This window comes from Sycon ciliatum, chromosome 1, assembly GCF_964019385.1.
Source record: "Sycon ciliatum chromosome 1, ocSycCili1.1, whole genome shotgun sequence".
Classification (NCBI taxonomy): Eukaryota; Metazoa; Porifera; class Calcarea; order Leucosolenida; family Sycettidae; genus Sycon; species Sycon ciliatum.
This window is the reverse complement of record NC_088643.1, coordinates 83,140,795-83,162,910: the sequence shown is the minus strand read 5'-3', so window position 1 is coordinate 83,162,910 and position 22,116 is coordinate 83,140,795. Positions and strand designations below refer to the sequence as shown.

The window sequence follows — 22,116 nt, the reverse complement described above, 5'->3', positions numbered from 1 at the left end:
ACACCACAGAACCACAGAGCGTCCATCATGGCGTACTCCGTCCGTTACCGTAATATATGAGAGGTAAGTAACAGAATGCGGAGACGACAATGATAGATGATGGGGAGCTGCATAACCCGACACCATGAAATGATCAGGGATAGGCCATCCTTGGTGCTGTGCATAGGCCATCCTTGGTGCTGTGCATAGGCCATCCTTGGTGCTGTGCATAGGCCATCCTTGGTGCTGTGCATAGGCCATCCTTGGTGCTGTGCATAGGCCATCCTTGGTGCTGTGCAACACTGTACATGACTGTACCAGGGTACAGTAGTCTGTCCCCCGTGAATTCCGCGGCAGAATATCAGAAATTCCGTGCAGATTTCTGCGGCTGAAAACAGTAAATTCTGCGTTAATTCTGCAAATCCTTCCAAATTCTGCGGCATTTCTGCATGGGAAATGAGCGTAAAAACAGATTGAATTTCCGCAACACCACCGAATTTTGTTGTCCCTATAAATTCTGAACCAAAATTATTTGAAATCCTGGTCCAAAAATTGAAAGCTCCAAAATGTACCGTACAAGTTGATTTTGAAAGTCACAAGCGGGTTGGGTTGGCTGTGAAATACAGCAAACGCCTCCAGAAAAAGCAGTTTTTCTCTCTTTTCTGCAATATTCCGCGGGGTTTTCTGAATTCTGCGGACACTACTGGATTCTGCGGAAATTCTGCAATCCGCGGAATTCACGGGGGACAGAGTAGGAACGACGTAACGATATCTACATTTACAAGACTGATTCAATGTTACTAGTATTGTCCTAGCCGTGGTAGAAGTCAGAGACAGAGTCATGGCCATTGCACTTTTCTTTGCTGTCTACGTCTGTGACTGTGTACCGGAATGTCACTATGCAACTTTGTGCCCGAAGACTTTCACCTCCGGAGCTCCCCCCTCCCCTGCCCTCATACTGACCCCTATTGTCGTATACATAATGTGACCCAGGTGACATGACCACCTGGTGTCGACTGTCGACATGTCGCCGTGTCCGACGGACCTCACTCGAGTACGCGCGAGTCCTCGTCTCCATCAGTCCATGGTCTCCGCCGGTGCTGCCTGGCCATGGCCATGGCCTGCTGCTCGATCGCGTGATCATGGTGATCGATCGTGAGTCAAGCAAGTATTTTGCGCCCTGCACTGCCACTACTGTTATCCCATGCCCAGTTCAACACTACAGCGCTAGCGCCGTAGCGGCAAGGTTTCATTCATATCCATGGTAACACTACAGCTTTTTCAACTAGCGAGTAGATCTGCGCTTGATGCCTGAGTAACCTGACAGTGACACCGTCACTGCGACAAGGCCAACGAAAGCCCCAATAATAAGGCAATAACTACAATCGTACAAGTCAAGGACATTTCCATCGACTGGTCGAGTTCATCAAGTCAGGATAGTCCAGTCTCAAGGCTAGGCTATCCATAGTAATCACAACTAGTTAGAGATCTTGTCTTGGAATAGGACACAGTGCCCCTTTCATCTGCCATATTGATAACCAGTCGGAATCAGGTCATGAAATACTGGTACTATCCCAAGAGTTTTGAGAACAGATTTCGATGGCAAGTTCTCACAGTTTTGATCCCGCTGTTGTCACATAGCCGCTAACTACGTGTAGCTACAACCGTAACTAAGTGTTGCTTTCCTGCGAACGCACTAACCACTAGTATAAGCCGTCCAGCAACAGTAACAGCAGTAGCAGCAGCAGCTGCAACTGAAGGAAAAAAAGAGAGGAATCATGTCATCGGCGGACAGTGGACGAGACAACGATAGTGAAGGTGAGCACATAGCTACCTGCACAACCTCTATACAGTATGTGATCAAACCAGGGGCGTCGGAAGGTATTCGACATTGGTGCGGCCGCATGAGTTGGTTGGGGTCCAGGGTCCCCTCCCCCCCCCCCCGGGAAAATTTTAGGGAAGCTGGGCCCAAAAAGCCCATATTTCATTGCTTCAAAAGTCACAAGATGAAATTATTGGTGCAGCTTTGTCGGACCTGCCGCACCGGTTCCGACGCCCCTGCAAACTCCTCTCACTGCCACAGGACTGATATGGATTCAGCAACTTGAATGCTGAATAAGGGTAGCAGTATAGCAAGATTCGAATTTCTCTGAGTTTCATGCACCGTGCATAGCAGGATAGCAGTGGAAAGCAGGTAAGATGTTTGACCTAACCACCCATCACCCATGCATGTGGTACGAGTATGGTGTTCTCAGAGCAAGGGTGCACACTGTATCTCCGTCATGTGCATGGTACAAATCAATCGGTGATATCCAGTCGACCGGTTATCAACTGGGTCGCGTGGTGCTGGCTATTTCCATACACAGCAGCACCTGGACTTGTAGTCATTTCATTGACCCTTTCTGGCCAGTGTTGCAGTACACGATGTACTGTGCTGCATGGGGTCGGAATTAATTTTCATTTAGGGTAATACTAAAGTGAAGATCAATTCCCCAGTACACACACATGCACATACGCATGCATGCGCATGCACACACACACATACGCGCTCACACTCGCACATATACACACACACACACACACACATCCCCCCCCTCCACACACACACACACACACACACACACACACACACACACTTGCCTGTGATTTCTCTGTGTGCAATCCCGGGTGCGATTGCTGTTGTTCTCACTTTCCTAGACTTACTACTGGCTGTAGGTGGTGATGGGAGAAGTGAAGAGCAAGCTGAGGCACCCAAGCGTCGGCGGCGCAAACCAAAAACAACATCTCGACCAAGCTCTGCAGAGCACACCCGGCAGCGACCTCTTCCTGAGATGTAAGCAGTAGTGTACCTCATCCCACTCATACTTACTGTATGCGGCTACTCTCTTTACATAAGCCGATCGGCAAAACTGATGTATCAATGTTACTCATAGCGGTGTGTGTTCGCATGTGTGTGTATGTGTGTGCGTGTGCGCGTATGTGTGTGTGTGTGTGTGTGTGTGTGTGCGTGCGTGTGTGTGTACGTGCACACATGCATGCGCGTGTGTATGTGCGTGCGCATGTGTGTGCTTACATATTACAGTTTACATGAGAATCAAACACCTGGAACAGATGAAGAAGAAATCCTCGTAGAGAGGAGGGAGACAGACTCAGAAGGTGACAGAAAACTTCGTCATCGTCGCACGCATGGACAAGTAAGGGAATGTGAGCTCGATTGCGCATACAGCAGCCCCAGAAGGACGAGCTATCACTTTCCTGCATCAGTGGTTTCAACTACATGGACACCTGCCGAACTATTCTGATGGCCATGTGTTAAATTTAATTTTACTATCAATTTCGACTATTGGTTACTCCTTCTTCATGTTATCTGTTTCTCTCCAGGGAACGTCTGCACAGTCTGTTGCTGAGTCATCAGCACAAGACCATCTTGCGCATGAGATAGATGTGGTGGATGTGCAGGATGCAGATGATGCAATGCTCCGTGCTGCAACCAGTTCAGGTAAGGAGTTTAATTGACCTCTTGTGGGTTAGCCCATTGCCTGCACAGCCAAGTTAACAAGCGAGGCAGCTTTGGATTTAGGGATCCTGTTTTGAAGCATCTGTTTCAAAGCTCAAAGCAGAGGCATATGTATGATACTAAATGGAAACAATACCGGCCAAGGCAGAGCTGCAACAAATAGCTAAATATAAATAAATAACACCAGTTAGGAGAAGGTATTTTGTATTTGTTTTATTTTACACCGCAAATCAAACGGACCATGATGCCCAGTATAAGGTCAATGTGTACACGGTAATGATGGTGTTAATCAGGGAAACAGGAAGGGATGGTGGGAAAAGAAAGTCCGCTGAAACAAGATGTTACCCAGAAAGCCACACCGCTTGTACCCAATTATCACTCTTGTGCTGTGACGGCGATATGAGCATTGCCCGCCATACTGTTTCGTGGGACCTTTGAAACGTTAATGGATGGCTCAGAGATGTCGGAACTACTTCACATTTGGTGTGACCAATCCTAAGCTCCTAACCCCCATGTTAATGCTTTGGAGGATAGCATCTAATGGTAGTAGGCTTAATCTGAGTTGGTCAGTGTGCCGGCAACTGGCTTAAAGTAGTTTAAGGTGATATGACCACTGCATTTTCATTCCTCCTTCCTTTTCCTCAAGTCCTCACGGAGCGATCATTGACCTGGTCATTACGGTTGGTGGTGTACTTAAAGCACATGTTACATTGAGCCTGCCGAATCCACTGAAATCCACCGTCCAGCTTCTGTCTACACTGCTCTGCTGTAATCAGAACCAGCACCGCTGACGTCCATCACGCAAATAGTCATACACGGAGCAAGTGTGCTGAAGAGCAGTACTAAGCTACTGCAGCCTGTAGTCAGAGTTAGTATCGTTGACTCTGAAACTGGACAGCTATTTCCACTACTACACACGTGAGTAATGTTCCTACGCAGGAGTCGTATCTTTACTACTACATGTATTAGTACAGTATCGTTGTGTGCCACCATCATTCTATCTGTATCCTAGAGGTAAGAGTATGAGTAATGTACACCACACCTGGCAAAATAGTGGTTCTGAATACGCACCTGCTCATACAACCCTCTCAACTTGAAGCTTCACAGTTCTAGCAAAGAGTGCTCTTCTTACCACCACCAGTTTGCGCATGGTTCCTGGCCGATACTTGGCTGGCATTGTTGGCATAGCTGGCGGGTACATCGGTTCGCGCCGGGCACATAGATCATGATGCAGTGGCTCGATATCACCGATACCACTAGCTATGTGTTGACGAGCACTAGGCGCAGAGTGATAGTGGTGGCGATAGAACGAGCGCTCTTTGCCAGAACGTTGAAGGTTAGAGAGCGTTTCATGGGCAGATGTGCATTTACGACCATTTAAACTGGTGTGTTTCACCAATATTACCATGATTACCCTAATCTATATGATGTTGCATTTGAGTCTTCTGCATATTATTCGACTTATAGATTTGAAAAAACCCTCCACATTGTAGTGGCAGTCTCATTTGCTGAATGTCACTTACTTGCTGAATGTCACTTACTTACTTGCTGATCATAGTGTTCATCTGATATGCCATTGCTTTGTTGTGTGCTCAGGTCTGCTAGAGATAGAAGCCTAGGTGGTGTGTCACACATTCAGCCGGTACAGACCGAGCCGTTTCCTTTACATCGACACAGGTGCGTTTATAGATCGCTTTGCTACACTAACTGCGACTGTGAAGCTGGCTATTGGGTTCTCAACTGGTCATCGGGTGTTCCTGACCTTGTTGACTGGTCATGGGGACTGTGACTGCACACAGGGTGATGGCTTGTTACACGGGCGACTGGGCATGGGGCTCCTGACTACCAGTATGCCTACCGAAATGAAGGTGTGTATGGATGGAGCAGTGTGTGGATGAAGCAGTGAGTAGATGAAGGAGTGAGTGATTGAATGATTGAATGAACTAACTGGACCCTGCCAATTATAAAGGTGCCTTGGATGAAATACTGAAATACTCGTATATGCAATTGTGTTCCAATCCCAGTTGGCTGTGACCAGTCATTCTTAGTCCTATTTACCTTTAACCACTGGTAATGTGTTTTGCTTGCAGAACATTAGCACCAAAATGGCAGGAATCACTCTTCATCCGAGAAGACATGGAATATTTCCTCGAGTCTCCTAACACTCTCTTGTTGTTTGAGGTGAGATATGTTCACACTACACTTAGTTCTCGTTTACTAGAACGAGTCACCTGCAATGTGCTCCTCATTTCACTCCATGATGTTGCACTGCACTGCAAAGTAGCTAGACCAGTGGCATGTTTGGAGAGCAGTTGCTGGTAGGTATTTCTTACCACCATTGCACGGTCATTCTTTGACTTGGAAGGAGTGAAGTGCAGAATTGTGACATGCACCATCACTTATACCAAAACCACTGTCCGCCAGGCTGCAATGTACTATGGTAAACTGACCGAGGCTAAGTCTTGTTTCCAGACGTTTCCACAATATTAATTTTGGTACTTTTGGTGGTATTCCCGACCACCTTAAAATAGATTCCACCTGGTGACCTCAGACTTTACTTGGAGGTAATTTCTTCCACCAGCATTCCACATAGATGCTGAAAATAAGTGTGTTTCCAGTGGTATTTCTTCCATAGGTTTTGACAATAGAGTGGATGCTGTCTTGGCCACTACCCTGCTCCACGCCATATCTTACTGACCGTAACTATGGCTTCACCGAAATTCTCCTGTCTTTCCATCTTCATATGTCACCATGGTTCTATTTTCAGATTCTTGATGCTCGCACAGTGAAGAATGACCCGCAAGGTGCACTGTCGTTTGTCCACAAGTTTCGAAAGAATTTCAGAAGTCCGTCAGACCCCAACTGGCATTGCCTAGCGTGGGCATTCTTGAAGGTTCGTGTGTCCCGTTGCCATCACGTACTGACAATGCATTTACCAGTAGCCTTGGCCTAGTCTGGTCAGCAGAGTCACGTGCACGCCTTGCCATATTTCCGTTGTGTGTAGCATTTATTATCTTGTGGCACTGCTTGATGTCTCTGTATTGCACAGTGCCATGTCAGGAATTATACTCACTAGATCTAGTCAACCTTTTGGCTTTTTCACAATGGCACCTGTACGTAAAGCATGGCTGCAGCCTGTTGCTGCTAGTGGATGTGTCACCCTGCTCACGGTGAAGGAAACTACCTAAACGGGCATGTAGCCATACAAAACTGGATCCAAGTGGATCCTTAAGTGAGCGTTCTCATATATGGAGCCGGCTGTGACGTAGCACTTTCAAGCCCTAATACTGGCCTCGGCTAAATATCTCATGATGTGTCTTTCTTGTTATCGTGCTGCTGTTCTGTGTGTTTCTCCGGATGGTTAGCTGAAGAGCAATTCTGTGGGTCACGGTAATACCAGGGATCCTATTCAGCTTCAGCTGTTCAAAGTTCCCAAGATACTAACTATTCACCAATCTCTTTCAGACAACTCCACACCGCAGGTAAGGTGGCTGGCAATTGGAAGTCTGGGGAGGGAGGGAGAGAGGGATAGACACGGGCTCAGACATGCACTGTGCTACATGTATTCTGTGATACTTTACCATCGGTTTTAATAGTGCATTGGTGAAGAATTCACAAATCGAATGTCATGTGAAGAAGGGAGCGGGGGATTAGGGGTAGGGGTGGTTGGGGAATTGGAGGTGGTAGTCCCGGGGCATTAACAACAGGTCTAAAAGCATGTAGCGTACACGTTCATGTACTGATTGAAGCTGGATGATGATTTGGCTTCAGGTGTTTCGCTGGTGGAAGAGCTCTCAGCGTGTCACCTACGCTGCCTCACTGACGGTGACCGTGAGGGAACACGTTCTGTCTTCTGATGAAGTTCAGGCTGCACAGCAACCTGCTGGACCAGAGGTAGCGACAATCACCAGCCACCAAGAGGTACATTGTACACATAATTATGGTCCTAAAAGAAAAAAAAGAATATACATGTGGAATCCTGATAATCCGAACCTCAAAATGCCAGGAAAAAACTTCTAATTATCCGGACATTCCAATTATCCAAACATGAACCCACAACACAACATGTATGTCAACATGCTCCCATGGTCACGAAGAGTTGCGCAATCGACCTTAGACACAGATTTCGCGGATACTGAACTGACCGGCACAGCCTGCTCATGCAAACTGAACTGACCAGTACAATGTACAGTGAACTTCGAATTACACTTTGCCAACTTCGAATTATCAGCACAAATCCCACACATTTTCTATGTAAGTGGAATCTGTGGGACTTCGAATTAACCGGACATATCCAGTTCGAGGTTCGAATTATAAGAATTTTTTTATGAGGGACTCGTATTGATAGGAATCGGTCCTGGAAAAACTTCTAATCAAGCGGTATGTTCGAATTAAGCCATATTCGAATTATCAGGATTCCACCTGTACCAGGGAATCTGTGTTGGTATAGCATTTTGTCATCAGAACCTACACATACTCGGGGCCTGTACAATTCCCCACTGTTAGCCCTAGCGGCAGATACTCGCATGTCTGTGAAGTGGGTGATATTGCCTAATTGTTATCACGAAAAGATTCAAAAGAACTTGATGTGTTATTGGCCAACCGCCATAGCTCGAATTTGCACTGCTATCCACTCGACACATATTGAAAATTCTGGTATGAAGCTGCAGTAAGTGTCCAAGTGGATTCTGAATCACAAGAAGAAGCTATGACGATGAACACATAGGCACATTGTTCTTTTCGGAATGTTCAATACCTCTCGTGCTCCTTTAGGTTTTATAGTGTACCAGCGCTGCGTAGTAGCAATGAACCACACTTAGGACAGTGCACAGAGGAGTGAGTGTCTTCTTCTGTGCCGTTGTGAACACTGTGTTGAAACGTACATCTCCATGTTGCTGTGGTATATGCGCGGGCTCTGCATCGTTGCAGGCAATGCAACATTCAAATCTATCTCATTTGTTGTTGTTGTTGTTGTTGCAGGATGTGGCAGTGGACCTGCGGAAGGAAACGATTCAACAAAGACAACATAGTAACTTCAAGTAAGTATCCATCGGGCTTCATCCCACCATTCAAAGTTTGTTTGTTTTTCTCTTTTCTGAGGATGAGAAGGTTTTAACCTGGAAGCCTATGGTTCTGCCTCAAGGCACTGGGACTAACCGTTCAGGCAGTGCCTATACCCTGTGTATGTGCGGCCGAAGTATGTCCTACATGTAGTTTTGCAAGTGGCTGTACATTACCAAAGTTTTTTTTAAAGAAATACACATCATGGTGTGTAACGTTATATTGGCAATATGGAGTTGTACAGTTGTATTCTAAAAGAAGGTTGCTCCCAGTGTAGATCGGAAGCTTCCTGCCAATCTCTCTCTCTCTCTCTCTCTCTCTCTCTCTCTCTCTCTCTCTCTCTCTCTCTCTCTCCCTCTCTTTCTCTCTGCTATTGGCGCGCCTGGTTGTGATGAAGCCGAGACCCAAGGTCGGCAGAGCATCCCAGACCACGCCACCACTCCCCTTATTCATGGCTCACACATGACGGGTTTACGTAGCTATAGTAAAAAAAATAAAAAAATAATAATAATGTAGAAAGGAAAAAGACATTATGGATACGAGTTAAGAGTAACTCTCCATCACTGTAACATGATACTTTATACAGTCAGAAAGTGCAATAACTAGGCACAAAACTGACAGAGTACTGAGACATTCGACGTCCTGACACCTAGCTTCAACACATCTCCGTAGCGCTAACCGACAGCCTTCCAACTTGGAAGGTTCAAGGTTATGGAAAAGACCAAAGAGGGGAAGGCAAGCGCAACGAAAACGATGTCTCAGTACTCTGTCAGTTGTGTGCCTAGTTATTGATGGAGAGTTACTCTTAACTCGTATCCATAATGTCTTTTTCCTTTCTACATTTATTTATGGCTCAACATCCGAGTTTCAAATAATAATAATAATAATTTTTGCGGATACTTTCAAGTCCGTCCTGTATAGTAAGTTTCACTGATATCAGTTATAAGTGATATTGTGTAACTTGTTAGTTCCACACAGCTGTCTGGAGATTGAGTATGTCTACACATTATGCATCGAGGTATGGATATAAGTATGCACACTTGTGTATTTGTATGCTTTTGTATCTGAATGCGTTTGTTCAGTCTGGCTCCATGTCAAGTTCCGGAAAGCTCAGTGAAGTGGAGTCGTTTTCCAGGACAGGTACATTTTGACCTCTATGCATCACCCACTGCACCACTACAGGGAACTACACCACTACAGGGAACTACACCACTACAGGGAACTACACCACTACAGGGAACTACACCACTACAGAGAACTACACCACTACAGGGAACTACACCACTACAGGGAACTACACCACTACAGGGAACTACACCACTACAGGGAACTACACCACTACAGGGAACTACACCACTACAGGGAACTACACCACTACAGGGAACTACACCACTACAGGGAACTACACCACTACAGGGAACTACACCACTACAGGGAACTACACCACTACAGGGAACAACACCACTACAGGAAACTACACCACTACAGGGAACTACACCACTACAGAGAACTACACCACTACAGGGAACTACACCACTACAGGGAACAACACCACTACAGGAAACTACACCACTACAAGGAACAACACCACTGCAGGGAACTACACCACTACAGGGAACTACACCACTACAGGGAACTACATCACTACAGGGAACAACACCACTACGGGGAACAACGCTAGCAGTAAACAAGCAACACTACAGGCCACAACACGTGCAGCATGATCATTGAAACAGTACCGGCGGAACATGCTTCAACACACTAGTACACCAATACCAATGGTGTCACGGTCAGCGTACATGTATATTATCAGAGCCTGTGCGTGCAGCTCCCTCCACCTTTGTGTCCTTCAACGGTCTAAGATTGGGGCCTACGGTTAAAGGCTTTGTTGCATCAGGGAGTCAATTCCTGTCAGCCTTCCTTTTCATGACAATCAGTTCTCCGCGATCACGAAGCAGTCACGGTAATACTGTGAGAGAACATGTCAGCCACACATCATTGATAGCCTAAGCTATAATAGAAACAGGTGTTAGGAAAGTTGTACTGATACAAGATGGAATACTCCAGTAACTTGTTTGTCTGCTTGAGTGCCATCGATTCCTTTTCTGTCGCATTCGTGGCTCCACTGACATCATCGACACCGCCGCCTTGTCCAATCTTTACTGTGCAGAGCTGTGATGTTCCCAATAAGGAAGTGCTGCGGCTATCGAGTGGATCACATGGATGTACAGTCGTTAAGTTCTCCCACAGCGGAAGGTAAAAAACGAACCATTGTGCTTGAAGTATTCAGCATACCCCTTGGGATAGATGCATGGACGTGTATGCATGCTTGGGTAGGATATATTTTCTTACTTGATTTTATCCTGATCTTCAGAATGCCTATTGGGAGCTCATATCGGCTATTCATCATTCTGTATATTGAGCAAGTTTCCATGAAACAGATGCCTGTGAACACTACTCAATGCGATGGCTCACGAAGATCCCCGAGGTGCGGTGTCAAAGAGCATTTCTTCTTCTTAATTCCACTTCTTCCTCTGCAGACTATTAGCAGTGGCCTGTGGACAGTCGGAACTATTTGGAGCAATATTATATGAGGTAAGTTTAGACCTCTTCGTAGCAGTTTTACAATATTGATGTAGAGTAGACTTCGTAGCAATCGTTTCAGCCTGGCAGGCAGTTTCAGAGCTTCACTTATGAGATTGGCGAGGTCAAAAATGCTATTGTCCAGATAGGATCATATTTTGTTGCAGCTTGGACCCGAGGTGAACTTCTGTGTGTGTGGAATGCATGTAGATTCCAGGAGGTAGCCCACGGGCACAGTTGCTTGCACATCACAATATTGTGTACGACTTGTCCTGGTCAATGGATGATGCATTCCTTGCAACGGCATCAGCTGATGGCACTGTGCGGTAAGCCTGGAGCTTAGATTTGATATGCTCATTTATACCTTAGTTACTGTATGCATGCAAACACAGATTGGAAACATCACAATCATGACGTGTGAGCTGTGAAGAGTTCTGGTGCATGTCGTGTAGCTCAGTACCTTTTCCAGGGCAAGAGTCATCCAAGCTGGGAACAGGAATCATTCTCTTCAACTTTTTTTGTATTCAGCACAGGCGAGAACAAGCTTGGTTTTGATTAGGCAACTGTAACTTTATGCTGGTTAAATCATTCCCACTTGTCTCTTCCTATCTCCATGCTTCCCTGTGGTCTGGTGTACAGCATCTGGAACATGGTGGAGCCAGGCAATGTTGACTGCAAGGTTTTGCCGCATCCGTGTTTCGTATACGCTGCACAATATCACCCGGCCAACACCAATCTGCTTGCCAGTGGTGGATTTGACAGGCTGCTACGTGTGTGGACAACTAGTCAACCTGCACAGGTACGGGATTTAGCACCTTTCCTGTAGCTGTACAGCACTGGAGGATGGTCTGTTTCTCCCGGCTAACTCCACTTGCTACAATTGGCAGATGTAACGTTACTCAGTGGCACCTTCTCCCTTGTCAACATACTGCTCGGTTCACGTGTTCATGTTTGATCCGGTGAGCATGGCTTGAAAATGGATCACAGCCTGTTCTCGTTCCTGTGCTGCTCCTTGTCTAGCTGTGCCAGGAGCTGGAAGGCCATGTCGGGATGATCAACACGCTTTGCTTTGACATAGAAGGTAATCACTTCTGCCGCCGCTTAAAGTTCTGCGATATGTGAAGGAATTTTGGGTAGGAGAACAGTGCCTGGGCTAGAGTCTGTGTATGCAGGGAAGGGCTGTGTCTGGGGTGGAGAGGAAAAGTCTAAAGAAAACTTTCTACGGCTGACCTTTGTGATGCGATAAACCAACCGGCGTTAGAGTAGCAGTCAACTGTTTAGCTGAAAACCGCAACCGCTCGAGCCCTGGTGATATCCCGTGTTTGGTAGTACATGTATACGGCTAAGACTAGACATTATCAGCATGTGTATGTGTCATGTGTATGTGTCATGTGTATGGCTGTCATGTGTATGACTGTCATGTGTATGGCTGTCATGTGTATGGCTGTCGTAATGTGCTAGCATACTGTACAACACCTGACGTGCTAAGCTCCGAAGGCAATGGCCACAATGACTGCTGTACTCAGTCCTCCGATTAGCTTAATTGAGCCCAGCTTGCTATTGGTATGGTGACACCGTTGTCTAAAAGAAAGTCAGCTAGTGGCATTGGATGTTGGTGTGCACGGTTGTGATGGATGTGTTCTGCGGCTGCTGTCTGCACCCTGATGTCACTGTTCAGGCCAACATCTGTTCAGTGGTGACAGTGAAGGGACAGTTATTGTGTGGAGCTCCCCAAGTCAACTTGGTATGTTGCGCATCTAAGCATGTACTGAGTGTAGGTACACTGTAGTTCAATTCTATGCATCCTGGTAGTGCAGTACACTGATGGATCAGCAAACACTGTGTGATATGAATCAACACAGGCTTCAAATGGAGAGCTGTTCAGTTCAGTGCATTACGGCAGAAGATGTGTATTGCCCAGGTGACTCTTGTCCAGCACAGCACAACTGAGGTAGAAATGCATGGTTAGGCAGGCGTGTCTGTCTCGCTTGCAAGGCACATTGTGTCTTCTTTTCAAACTGATCAGAACTGAGAGGAGGTGAGCACCATCCTCACTATGTCAAACTCACTGAAGCAGGAGCGGGTGTCTAACACCTCTTGCCTCTATGGTCAGAATTGACTATGGGCTACCAGTTTCCCTTGTCCATGCATTGTGTCCCATGCCATGCCGGAATGCTAACGAGTTCATTCCCATCCGTATATTCTGTTTCTATGGTTGTGAACTGTAAAGATGAGCAATGGTGCAAGATCAAGGTGCTTCAAGACCCTAAGGCCGTTGTAAGTGACGATCACTATCATGCTTCTCGATTTATGCTCCTCTAAGTGCTATACCCTGCCGATTTCAGGAAACACACCAGCATACATCCAGGCTGGAAAAGACTGGCCCTTTCAAGTCCATACATCCAGGCTGGAAAAGACTGGCCCTTTCAAGTTCAGACATCCCATTCACCTAATCCGGTGGTTTTCCTGCAAGAACTAGGCTTAGCTCATTGTAGTCTACTGAAGATGCCAACATCAACTACCCGTTCTATTTTTGTACCTGGAAGCAGTCATTCTTATACTGATAGTACACTGCATGTCACCACAAGTAAATCACCATGACTGTGCAGCTCCTGTCTTGAGCTACTTTGAAGTGCAATCAGGGACTCGCCCATAACGTGATATTTTTTATTGCATCACCTCCCTGATGATGCCCTCCTGGGTGAACATTTTGCAACACTCAAATCGTGTGTGGTGTAGCTGAGGACTGTACATGTGGCACGGGTTGGAGGTTTTTAGTGGAAGGAGTCACCCGCTTTGGCGGAAGTGTAATCAAATGCATAGGCCTTTCCACGTTTGTTATGCATCATGTACATGCGTACGTTTTGTCAGTTCACCATGCTCAGGAGACATGTATGTATAATTGTTCTGCTTTGGTTGCCATAGCTGCGCAGTGCAGGCTTAACATTTTGCACTTTTGATCTCTGGTTACGCACGATTGCATCGGTGAGCCAAATGGCCGTGAAAGACTGTTGTCATAAAAACATCGTTCCACCATTGGAGAAGGGATTGCCGAGCTACACACTCTTGTTGTTTAAACTCACTTAGTGTGTGTACATTGTGCAATGTACTCTTGATGTCATTATTCTACAGGGTGTGAGTGTAACCAGTCTCAGCATGGCAACAGCACATCCCTACATGCTGGTACAACGGCGAAACAGCAGCATGCAGATGTACAATAGTCAAACGTGAGTTGCAGGCGGCATGTAGCGTAGTCGAGACTGCTTTGCGTGAGTCATTGGGTGCACAGAAAGGGTCAGCAACAGTTGACCTATAAGTGCATTTTGCTGTTGTCCGCAGTGAAGCTCCCTCGTTGGACGTAAAAGAATGCAAACACATGCGCACAAGGAACCATGGAACGTGTATCCTCTGGATCTGTGCGACTAATGGCGTTATAAAATATTATAGACTTTCAGCAAGTGAAGCCTGCTTACGTAAAGAACTAGTGGCATGCCTGTTTGTGTACTCCTCAGCTATCGACTTGTGAACACTTTCAAAGGTTTGGTGAACTGGAAAGAACGTATCCGGTCATGTGTGTCACCCTGTGGTGGACTGGTCTTCTCCGGCTCTGAGGACCGGTCTTTGTGCGTATGGGCTTCTGCAACAGGTAAGTCGGGTAGTACCAAATGGACTACACCACTGAGACTGTGCTCTGCATGGTACTACTGTCTGCGCACATCTAGGTAGCTAGGTAGAGAGACAGGTTTGTCGGGTAGTGCCAAGTGGACAACACTACTGAGAGTCTGTGCTCCGCGTGGTGACTAGTACTATCTACTCACATCTAGGTCGCTAGGTAGAGAGCAGTGCTATGTTCCTGACTTGAGTTTCTTGGCCTTGGATCCGCTGTGATACCCTTCCTGAAACTAAACACTATCACAGCTAGCATGCCGTTGAGTTATTTTGGATGTATACAGTCAATCTACTGGTATGTTATTGGATATTGTTAAACTGCAGTCACCCTGTTTATGTGACAGGTGCAATATCTCTGTTGTAAAAAAACAATGTTGCCGCTGTGAAATGACAAGTTACAACCTATTAGATAAACCTTATATGAAAAGTACATAATGCCCTCGTTTACTGATCATGTCTGCTGTTCTGTTGTATGCGTGATGACTGCCATCGCCAGGTCTTCCTGCACATCAATATGACTGTCTGTTTGTGAAGTCCACCGCTGTCGATGTAACCTACCATCCGTTTGAGCACATGATTGCTCTATGCACGCACACAGTCGATGAGCCAGTGCTGGTCTTCAAGCGAGATGCCGGCAGCACGCGCCCAGCCACCACTGTGACTGGTTCCAGTGCATCAGCATTGCAGCAGCAGCAATCTCTGATGGCGACGGTGAAAGGTGGCATGGGTAAGGCCAGAGGCATCAACTTGTCACGTACTTGCACTTTGAGATATATACTAAATGCTTTGAGAAGTACACCACAGCAAAGCACCTGGACACATCAATGAATTTATAGAAAAGAAAATAGGACCAAGAAACTACAAGTTACGCTATAATATCCACTAACACCACCAGTTACAAAACAATCAGGTCATGCGATAACATTGCACGACACCTACACGTCTTACACATCAATAAGTTGACACACACACCAACTTGATAAGTTAACATTTATTGACTCAACTCCCTCAACCTTATGCCGGAATACTTTTAATATGCACGTATTTTGTGCTGTGGTGTGCCTTTCAATGACTACGTCTATTCCTGAATGGCAGCGCACGTGAGGCTTGAAAAGCACAGGGCAATTTGTTTGACTACATGGATATGAACACCCGTAAGTGATTTTGTCAATCTGTTTGTGTGATTGCAGGCACCTCCATGCAGCTAGATTCTCGCACTACCACCGCTGCTGACACGACGCCTGGGCTGCAGTCTCTTCATCATAGCTCAACACGGACAGCAGCTCATAGCAAGAGGACTGCTAGAGTGGCCTCGCGCACCTTGGAACAGGTTCATCAAGCGGACAGCAGAGCAGATGCTGGCTCCACACTGCACACCGAAAGGTCACAGCCCCTGCTCGCCTCCACGGCTGGCCTCCGCAAGGGCGCCGGGTACATGCCCTCGTCACAAGCAAAGAAGACCGGTATGTCCTTTGGTGATGTGGCCACGCAGGGCATGCGACTTCAGAAACTTGCTGCAAAGCTGGATGCCGTTCTGAAGGTAAATACACATGCTGCTCTCATTTTCCAAAGGTGTTCTTGTTACCTGGGAGGTGTATAGTACATCAGTTTGACATGGGGGGGGGGGGGGTCATCTGTGAACGTACTTGTACTCCTGACTACAGCCATTATCACATACAATGTAGTGTACCATAATAGTGTTGTACTTGTTCGACAAATTGACAGTGCCCGTTACATCAACTGTGAGCAGCGGAGAGGTGCGGCAAGCGTTAAACAGAGCCTTCCAAAGTGACTCTCGCCTTAGCGTCTGTATATCGACCGTCTATCCGCCTGACGTCAACTTTTTAGTGGGTAGGGATTCTGACAATGTTATGGCTTGTTGCATTTTTGTATCATTTCCCCCCTCTATGGTGTTGCAGGAGAACAAGGCACTAGATAGCGAGCTGTCGGACACGACCAAAACAGTACGTCCACCACCAACGTTCACCGCTTCAACATCTGCCAATGCTAATATTGTAAGTGTATGAGAAACCCCCTCACGGTACCAGTAGCTGAGGAACATTGCCTCCAGTGGCGTATCCACTGAGCCCGCTAGTCTCTTGCAAGAAGTGCACTGTATATCTATGTGGCAAGCATGGCAGGCTCCTTGGACTTGATCATACCTCTGCTAATGATGAAAAGGAGGAACAACCCATGCAAGTGAGCCCATTGAGGCTCACGATGGAAACTGTACCCCACTGCTACAGATTATGCAGTCTTGAGATTAACAACATGCCTATTTCTGTTTTCTTCTCTCTGTTGGATAATGGTGCAACTTCAGCGGAACGTCAAAGCTCGGTTGGATGATTGGCGGATGCACGCAGGTACGAATCAGGGCGAGCCAGATAGCATGCTGGGTAAGCAGTGGTGTGGTGTGTCTTGAGTCTCCTGCTGCCTGGCCACGTGCGAGCTTTAACTATGTGCAAAGCCTTGTTGGTATGGTTTCTTACTACTACTACTAAGTTATTTGACTATTTGTGCTAGTGGCAGATGTGTATTTCTACTGGATTTCCTGTCTTTTGTTTCAGATGGTCAGTCATCTCTGGCTGCCTCCACATATCCGGGCGAGCAGACCCAAGCTTCCGGAACACTGGGCACCAGTGCACTATCATGGAACACAGTGTGGGATGGCTCGCCACTGCCCGCAGAGTCCAGTAGGTCCAGCAGGTCCAATAATGCCCCAATGACCAGCACCAGGAAGTCCAGGAAGGCACCGCCGGCCGGTCACGATTGGAAATCCTCGAAACAGTTGGTAAGGCGATCTGCTCTAATCAGTTTTCATGGTTGCACCCGAAGTCATCAGCTCTTACCTCCCAGTGCACCCGAAGTCATCAGCTCTTACCTCCCAGTGCACCCAAAGTCATCAGCTCTTACCTCCCAGCGCACCCGAAGTCATCAGCTCTTACCTCCCAGTGCACCCGAAGTCATCAGCTCTTACCTCCCAGTGCACCCGAAGTCATCAGCTCTTACCTCCCAGTGCACCCGAAGTCATCAGCTCTTACCTCCCAGTGCACCCGAAGTCATCAGCTCTTACCTCCCAGTGCACCCGAAGTCATCAGCTCTTACCTCCCAGTGCACCAATAGAACAGCACAACACAGCACTGGACTTGGTTGATGGTTTTTTCCACGATCAGCTAAGTGTGCTTAATTGAGGGAAGGAGTGTGCATGCGTGCACGTGCTGCAGACAGAATTGCATTCCTTCCCTTGTGACAAGCAGCAATACGGACATGGTGTTTTTTGTTTTGTTTTGTTTTTTTGCTTCTAGGTGATTACTATGTATGACTATGAGGCTGTGAAGGAGACGGAGCTGACTTTCGACACGGGAGAAGAGATGAGAATTCTTGTGCAGAGCAATGAGCACTGGTGGTACGCTGAGGCGCAGGATGGTCGCCGTGGTTACATTCCTGTCTCCTACGTGAAGGGGAAAGGTGAGAAAAGAGCGTGCACATAGTTCAGAAATGGGGATATCGGATAACCCTGAAGCTGTACTCAGTTTAACTGCTAGCCTACTGTAATGAATTATCTCTGTATGTGAGAAGTCCTACTAGAGTGCACAAAACTAGTTCTTTCCGAATACGGCTGTGGGTAACACATATAGTACACAAGGTCAGGGTACACAATTGTTCCTGGGTGAAATTGTGAAAGACATGCAGACTGCGTGGACAAATTATGGCTTGAAAGGACAGTTTCTGTGAGCAAACATATCCTCTACTACAGTGTCGATGTAGACTTGTGACATGCACTCGTAATGACTCGTGACATGCACTCATAATGACTCGTGACATGCACTCGTAATGACTCGTGACATGCACTCGTAATGACTCGTGACATGCACTCGTAATGACTCGTGACATGCACTCGTAATGACTCGTGAAACACCTTACGGGTCTGGTGCTGTTTTAGTTATGGTTCATCAGGAATTGTTTCTTCACTATCAGTACTGCTGAGAGGCCACTAGTATCCAGAACATTGCAGGATCTTGCCATGGCTCAGTGACAGCCAGAGACTTGCCACTTTTTCTCTCTCACACTCCCTTTCTGATTACCCTCAGTTCTTTTATTTTCTGTTTGACCGTCTTTGAAGTTGTACATTGTACTGTTGAGGCAATGAACTAAAATAAATCAAAAACAAGCAAGACAACAAAAACATTGTGATAGCTACTACGGGCATGCTGCTCTATTGGTCATGAGTCAATCATTTCGAAATGATAATTGTCTGCCCCTGCATGTAGTCGGCCAACAAGAACAGCATGCGAAGACTGATGATAGATTGCACACCACGTCCAGCCGGGATGGTGTGCAGAGTACCTTGTCGGACCGACCATCACCATCGCGTGGAGAATCCAGTAAGGGACCGCAATTGAATGAGATACTTGTATGGTTTGGTAGTGTCGTGGCCATTGGTATTCTGTGACAGAATCTATACCCACAGTGTCCTTCTCGTATCAGGCTTACCCTTGCATGCAATTTTCAGGCAAGTAGGGAATCTAGCCCTTGTCACAATTTGCTGCGCAATTTGCAATACCATAGTACTTCACCCTGTATGATGTGCTTATTGATCATGGTAGGAGTAGTTGACAGCCAGTATACAAACACTTTCCCCATCCTATCATCCACTTTGATTAGCCTTGTTAAAACACATAAGCTATCGCTGGCCTCGGACACGAGGCATGAGGGCCCAGTGTCAGGGCGAGAGCTAGCTAGCACAGCATTGACACTATGTGTGTATGCCTCATCATTGTTCATCACTGTCTATCCTTGCTCATCCTCAGTTGTTCATCACTTTCTTCTCACTGTTCGTCACCGTTCATTCTTCACTGTTCTCTTACCCTACAGGTATGCAGCAGCGCTCAATGTCACTTGATTCACGGACTAAACCTACAAAGTAGGACATTGTGACGACTGTGTCTGTTCTGCACTGCTTCTGTGATAACTATGTACATCATGAAGTGCTGAAGTTTTGGCATAGGTACTGCGTACAGTGTGCACCTTGCGCGCAGTGCAGCAATCTCTCCCCCATCTTTCTCTAATAGCTTCATTCACATTCTCATGTATTGTGTGTACAGGTTGAAGAAAAAGTATGGGCGCCGACCATCAACAACTGGTCGCCGCAGTGTGGTTCCCGGAGACGCTACTACGTAGGCAGCAGTTGTGTCGCTGAACATGTATGCTGTCCAGAGAAGCTGCCAGGTGCACCAACGCACGTTAGAACTCAGCGCGAGGTCCTGCCATGCATGCCTGGATAAGGATGGGGTAAGCCAGCACACGACTTGATAGTGGTGGGTACATGCAGACGTGTGTGGCAATTCAGTCGTATCTGGAGTATGCGAATCACCTGTCCTACACCCAATGCTGCGACATGGGACATGATCATCACATGCGCTGGTAGTGCATCATGAATTCATGATACCTTACTCCAAGTGCGGGTGCAAAGAGTAATGTTTCCCCAAGACTGGTGTGATAACAGACAGCGAGTGCAGTGCAGCAGCTACCACCATCATGGACGTAATATTAATTATTATTAATTTCAAGGTAAACAGTCAGGGGAAGTGAACAGCCTGAAAAGAGAAAAAATCGCCAGACCCACCAGGACTCGAACCCGGGACCTTGCTTGTCACAAGCATCGCTCTAACCACCGAGCTATGGGACGAGGCTGAACATAGAAGGCGCTGGCAAGTGTTTCCTTCCAAATGTAGCTCACAACACGTGCCACACATACTGATGGCCCAGTCAGTATGTGTGGCAGTATGTGTTGTGAGCTGCCTTTGGAGTGAAAAACTTGTCAGCGTCTTCTAGGTTCAGCCTGGTCCCATAACTCAGTGGTTAGAGCGATGCTCATGACAAGCAAGATCCCGGGTTTGAGTCCTGGTGGGTCTGGCGATTTTTTCTCTTTTCAGGCAGTTCACTTCCCCTGACTGTTTACCTTGAATTTGAAGTTTACCCCATTCCCATTTCAATTCTTACTTGTATTAATTTATTACTAATATGACCGGCGCCCTAGCCACTCTGCACAGGGACACACAACCGCATCGCACCATCCCGATTCCGGCTGATTGACTAGCATCAACATTCTACACAAATTTCTGATTCTCTTTTGAACGGTTTCCCGTGACATAGGCACTGCATGGCTGCAAGCAGTAGTGCTATCAAGTATCACAGGCTATGGATGAGGCTGCTGTGCTTGTACTAGTGGTGTCTGTGACTTCTTTGCACTAGCTAGTGAGACTGATGCTGCGCATGATATCTATGAAGAAACTCCACTTGATTTGCTGGCCTATTGCAGTCTGCCCACGACAAATTTGTGGAGCAGACTTTTTCCGCTCATCGCAAACATTTCGGTGTCAAGCACGGAGCAGTTGGCACCTGGCTTCTATCGCACACCTATTTGTATATGCATGGTTTGGCACGCCACTTGTACAATCCGTTTATAATGATGTTAGATGCTGTGCCCATACCACACTATTAGTAGTGCACGCGTGTTCGATTAAGCCTCGCATGTCACTCTTTGTTCCCGTATATGCGTTGACGTGCGCTTGGTGCCATGGATCGGACCATAATTATCCATACCATACCAGACCATAATTAATTATAACTAATTAGCTTGTGCAGATTACTGCATGCCACATACACTGTGTGTATCCTACGAGAATAGGGAGCCGGTTCCGGAGTACGATTTTTCGTGCCAAAATCCGTAGAGGCTCTACGGATTTTTTATACGTCGTTTTCGAGCAGTGAAATGTTCCGGAGTACGGAACTTATGTGTTTGCCGTCATTGCCTAGGTTACGATCGCAAACATGTCACGTTCCCGCGCTTTGCCTTTATACTTTGAATATTTGTACCGAAATCAAAACTTCCCGCGAAAAATCGATGTTTCTCGTACCAAATTTGTACGCGAAACATCTTTCTGCACCCGATGACCAAAATCTCCATACGAAACATGGTTCGTATGAAAGCCAGTCCACACGGATTCTCTGTGCCGAAAAAATCGTATGGAGCACCAGTGGAAAAATCCGTAGCGCCCATACGGATTTTGGCATGGAAAATCGGACCCCGGAACCTCTCTAATAATTATAACCATTGTAAAGCTTGGTCTTTCTCTGGACTAGTGGGTAGTTGATGTCATCTATTAGTATTACCATGTGACGTGCACTAGACCTGCTCTAGCCTATCTCTTGCATGCTGCCGCAGCTGCGGCATGGGGTTCCTACTTCAGGCACATGCGTATACCATTGCATCGATAACATACATCATAATGGATCACATACAT

At 46.7% G+C, this 22,116-nt stretch overlaps 1 protein-coding gene across 3 annotated transcripts; it reads left to right on the top strand.

The window, feature by feature from the left end:
- The first annotated feature begins 1,358 nt into the window (after positions 1-1,358).
- LOC135805897 (jouberin-like) lies at positions 1,359-20,402 on the top strand. 3 transcript variants are annotated; one of them, XM_065320017.1, is made up of 30 exons: positions 1,359-1,797; positions 2,677-2,812; positions 3,062-3,173; positions 3,361-3,478; positions 4,273-4,414; positions 5,093-5,173; positions 5,587-5,677; positions 6,264-6,389; positions 6,862-6,978; positions 7,268-7,417; positions 8,477-8,535; positions 9,640-9,697; positions 10,728-10,813; positions 11,098-11,152; positions 11,351-11,466; positions 11,780-11,939; positions 12,161-12,221; positions 12,819-12,884; positions 13,371-13,417; positions 14,273-14,367; positions 14,653-14,786; positions 15,306-15,536; positions 16,000-16,349; positions 16,729-16,824; positions 17,130-17,172; positions 17,377-17,600; positions 18,115-18,277; positions 19,081-19,194; positions 19,685-19,733; positions 19,915-20,402. In XM_065320017.1, the coding sequence occupies exons 1-30, from the start codon at positions 1,758-1,760 to the stop codon at positions 19,988-19,990; spliced, it is 3,396 nt and encodes a 1,131-aa protein (XP_065176089.1). In that variant the 5' UTR covers positions 1,359-1,757; the 3' UTR covers positions 19,991-20,402. The 3 variants fall into 3 exon arrangements, with proteins under 3 accessions (XP_065176089.1, XP_065176088.1, XP_065176090.1); XM_065320016.1 differs by having other exon boundaries at positions 17,130-17,205; XM_065320018.1 differs by lacking the exon at positions 7,268-7,417 and having other exon boundaries at positions 17,130-17,205.
- Positions 20,403-22,116: the final 1,714 nt, after the last annotated feature.

What these genes read in the sequence shown, in the direction of transcription:
- LOC135805897 (XM_065320016.1), top strand. Translation starts at nt 1,758, where the DNA reads ATGTCATCGGCGGACAGTGGACGAGACAACGATAGTGAAG. An exon ending in ACGAGACAACGATAGTGAAG is followed by an intron (nt 1,798 to 2,676) that starts GTGAGCACATAG and finishes TCACTTTCCTAG; the next exon opens with ACTTACTACTGGCTGTAGGT. An exon ending in TTGGAGCAATATTATATGAG is followed by an intron (nt 11,153 to 11,350) that starts GTAAGTTTAGAC and finishes GAATGCATGTAG; the next exon opens with ATTCCAGGAGGTAGCCCACG.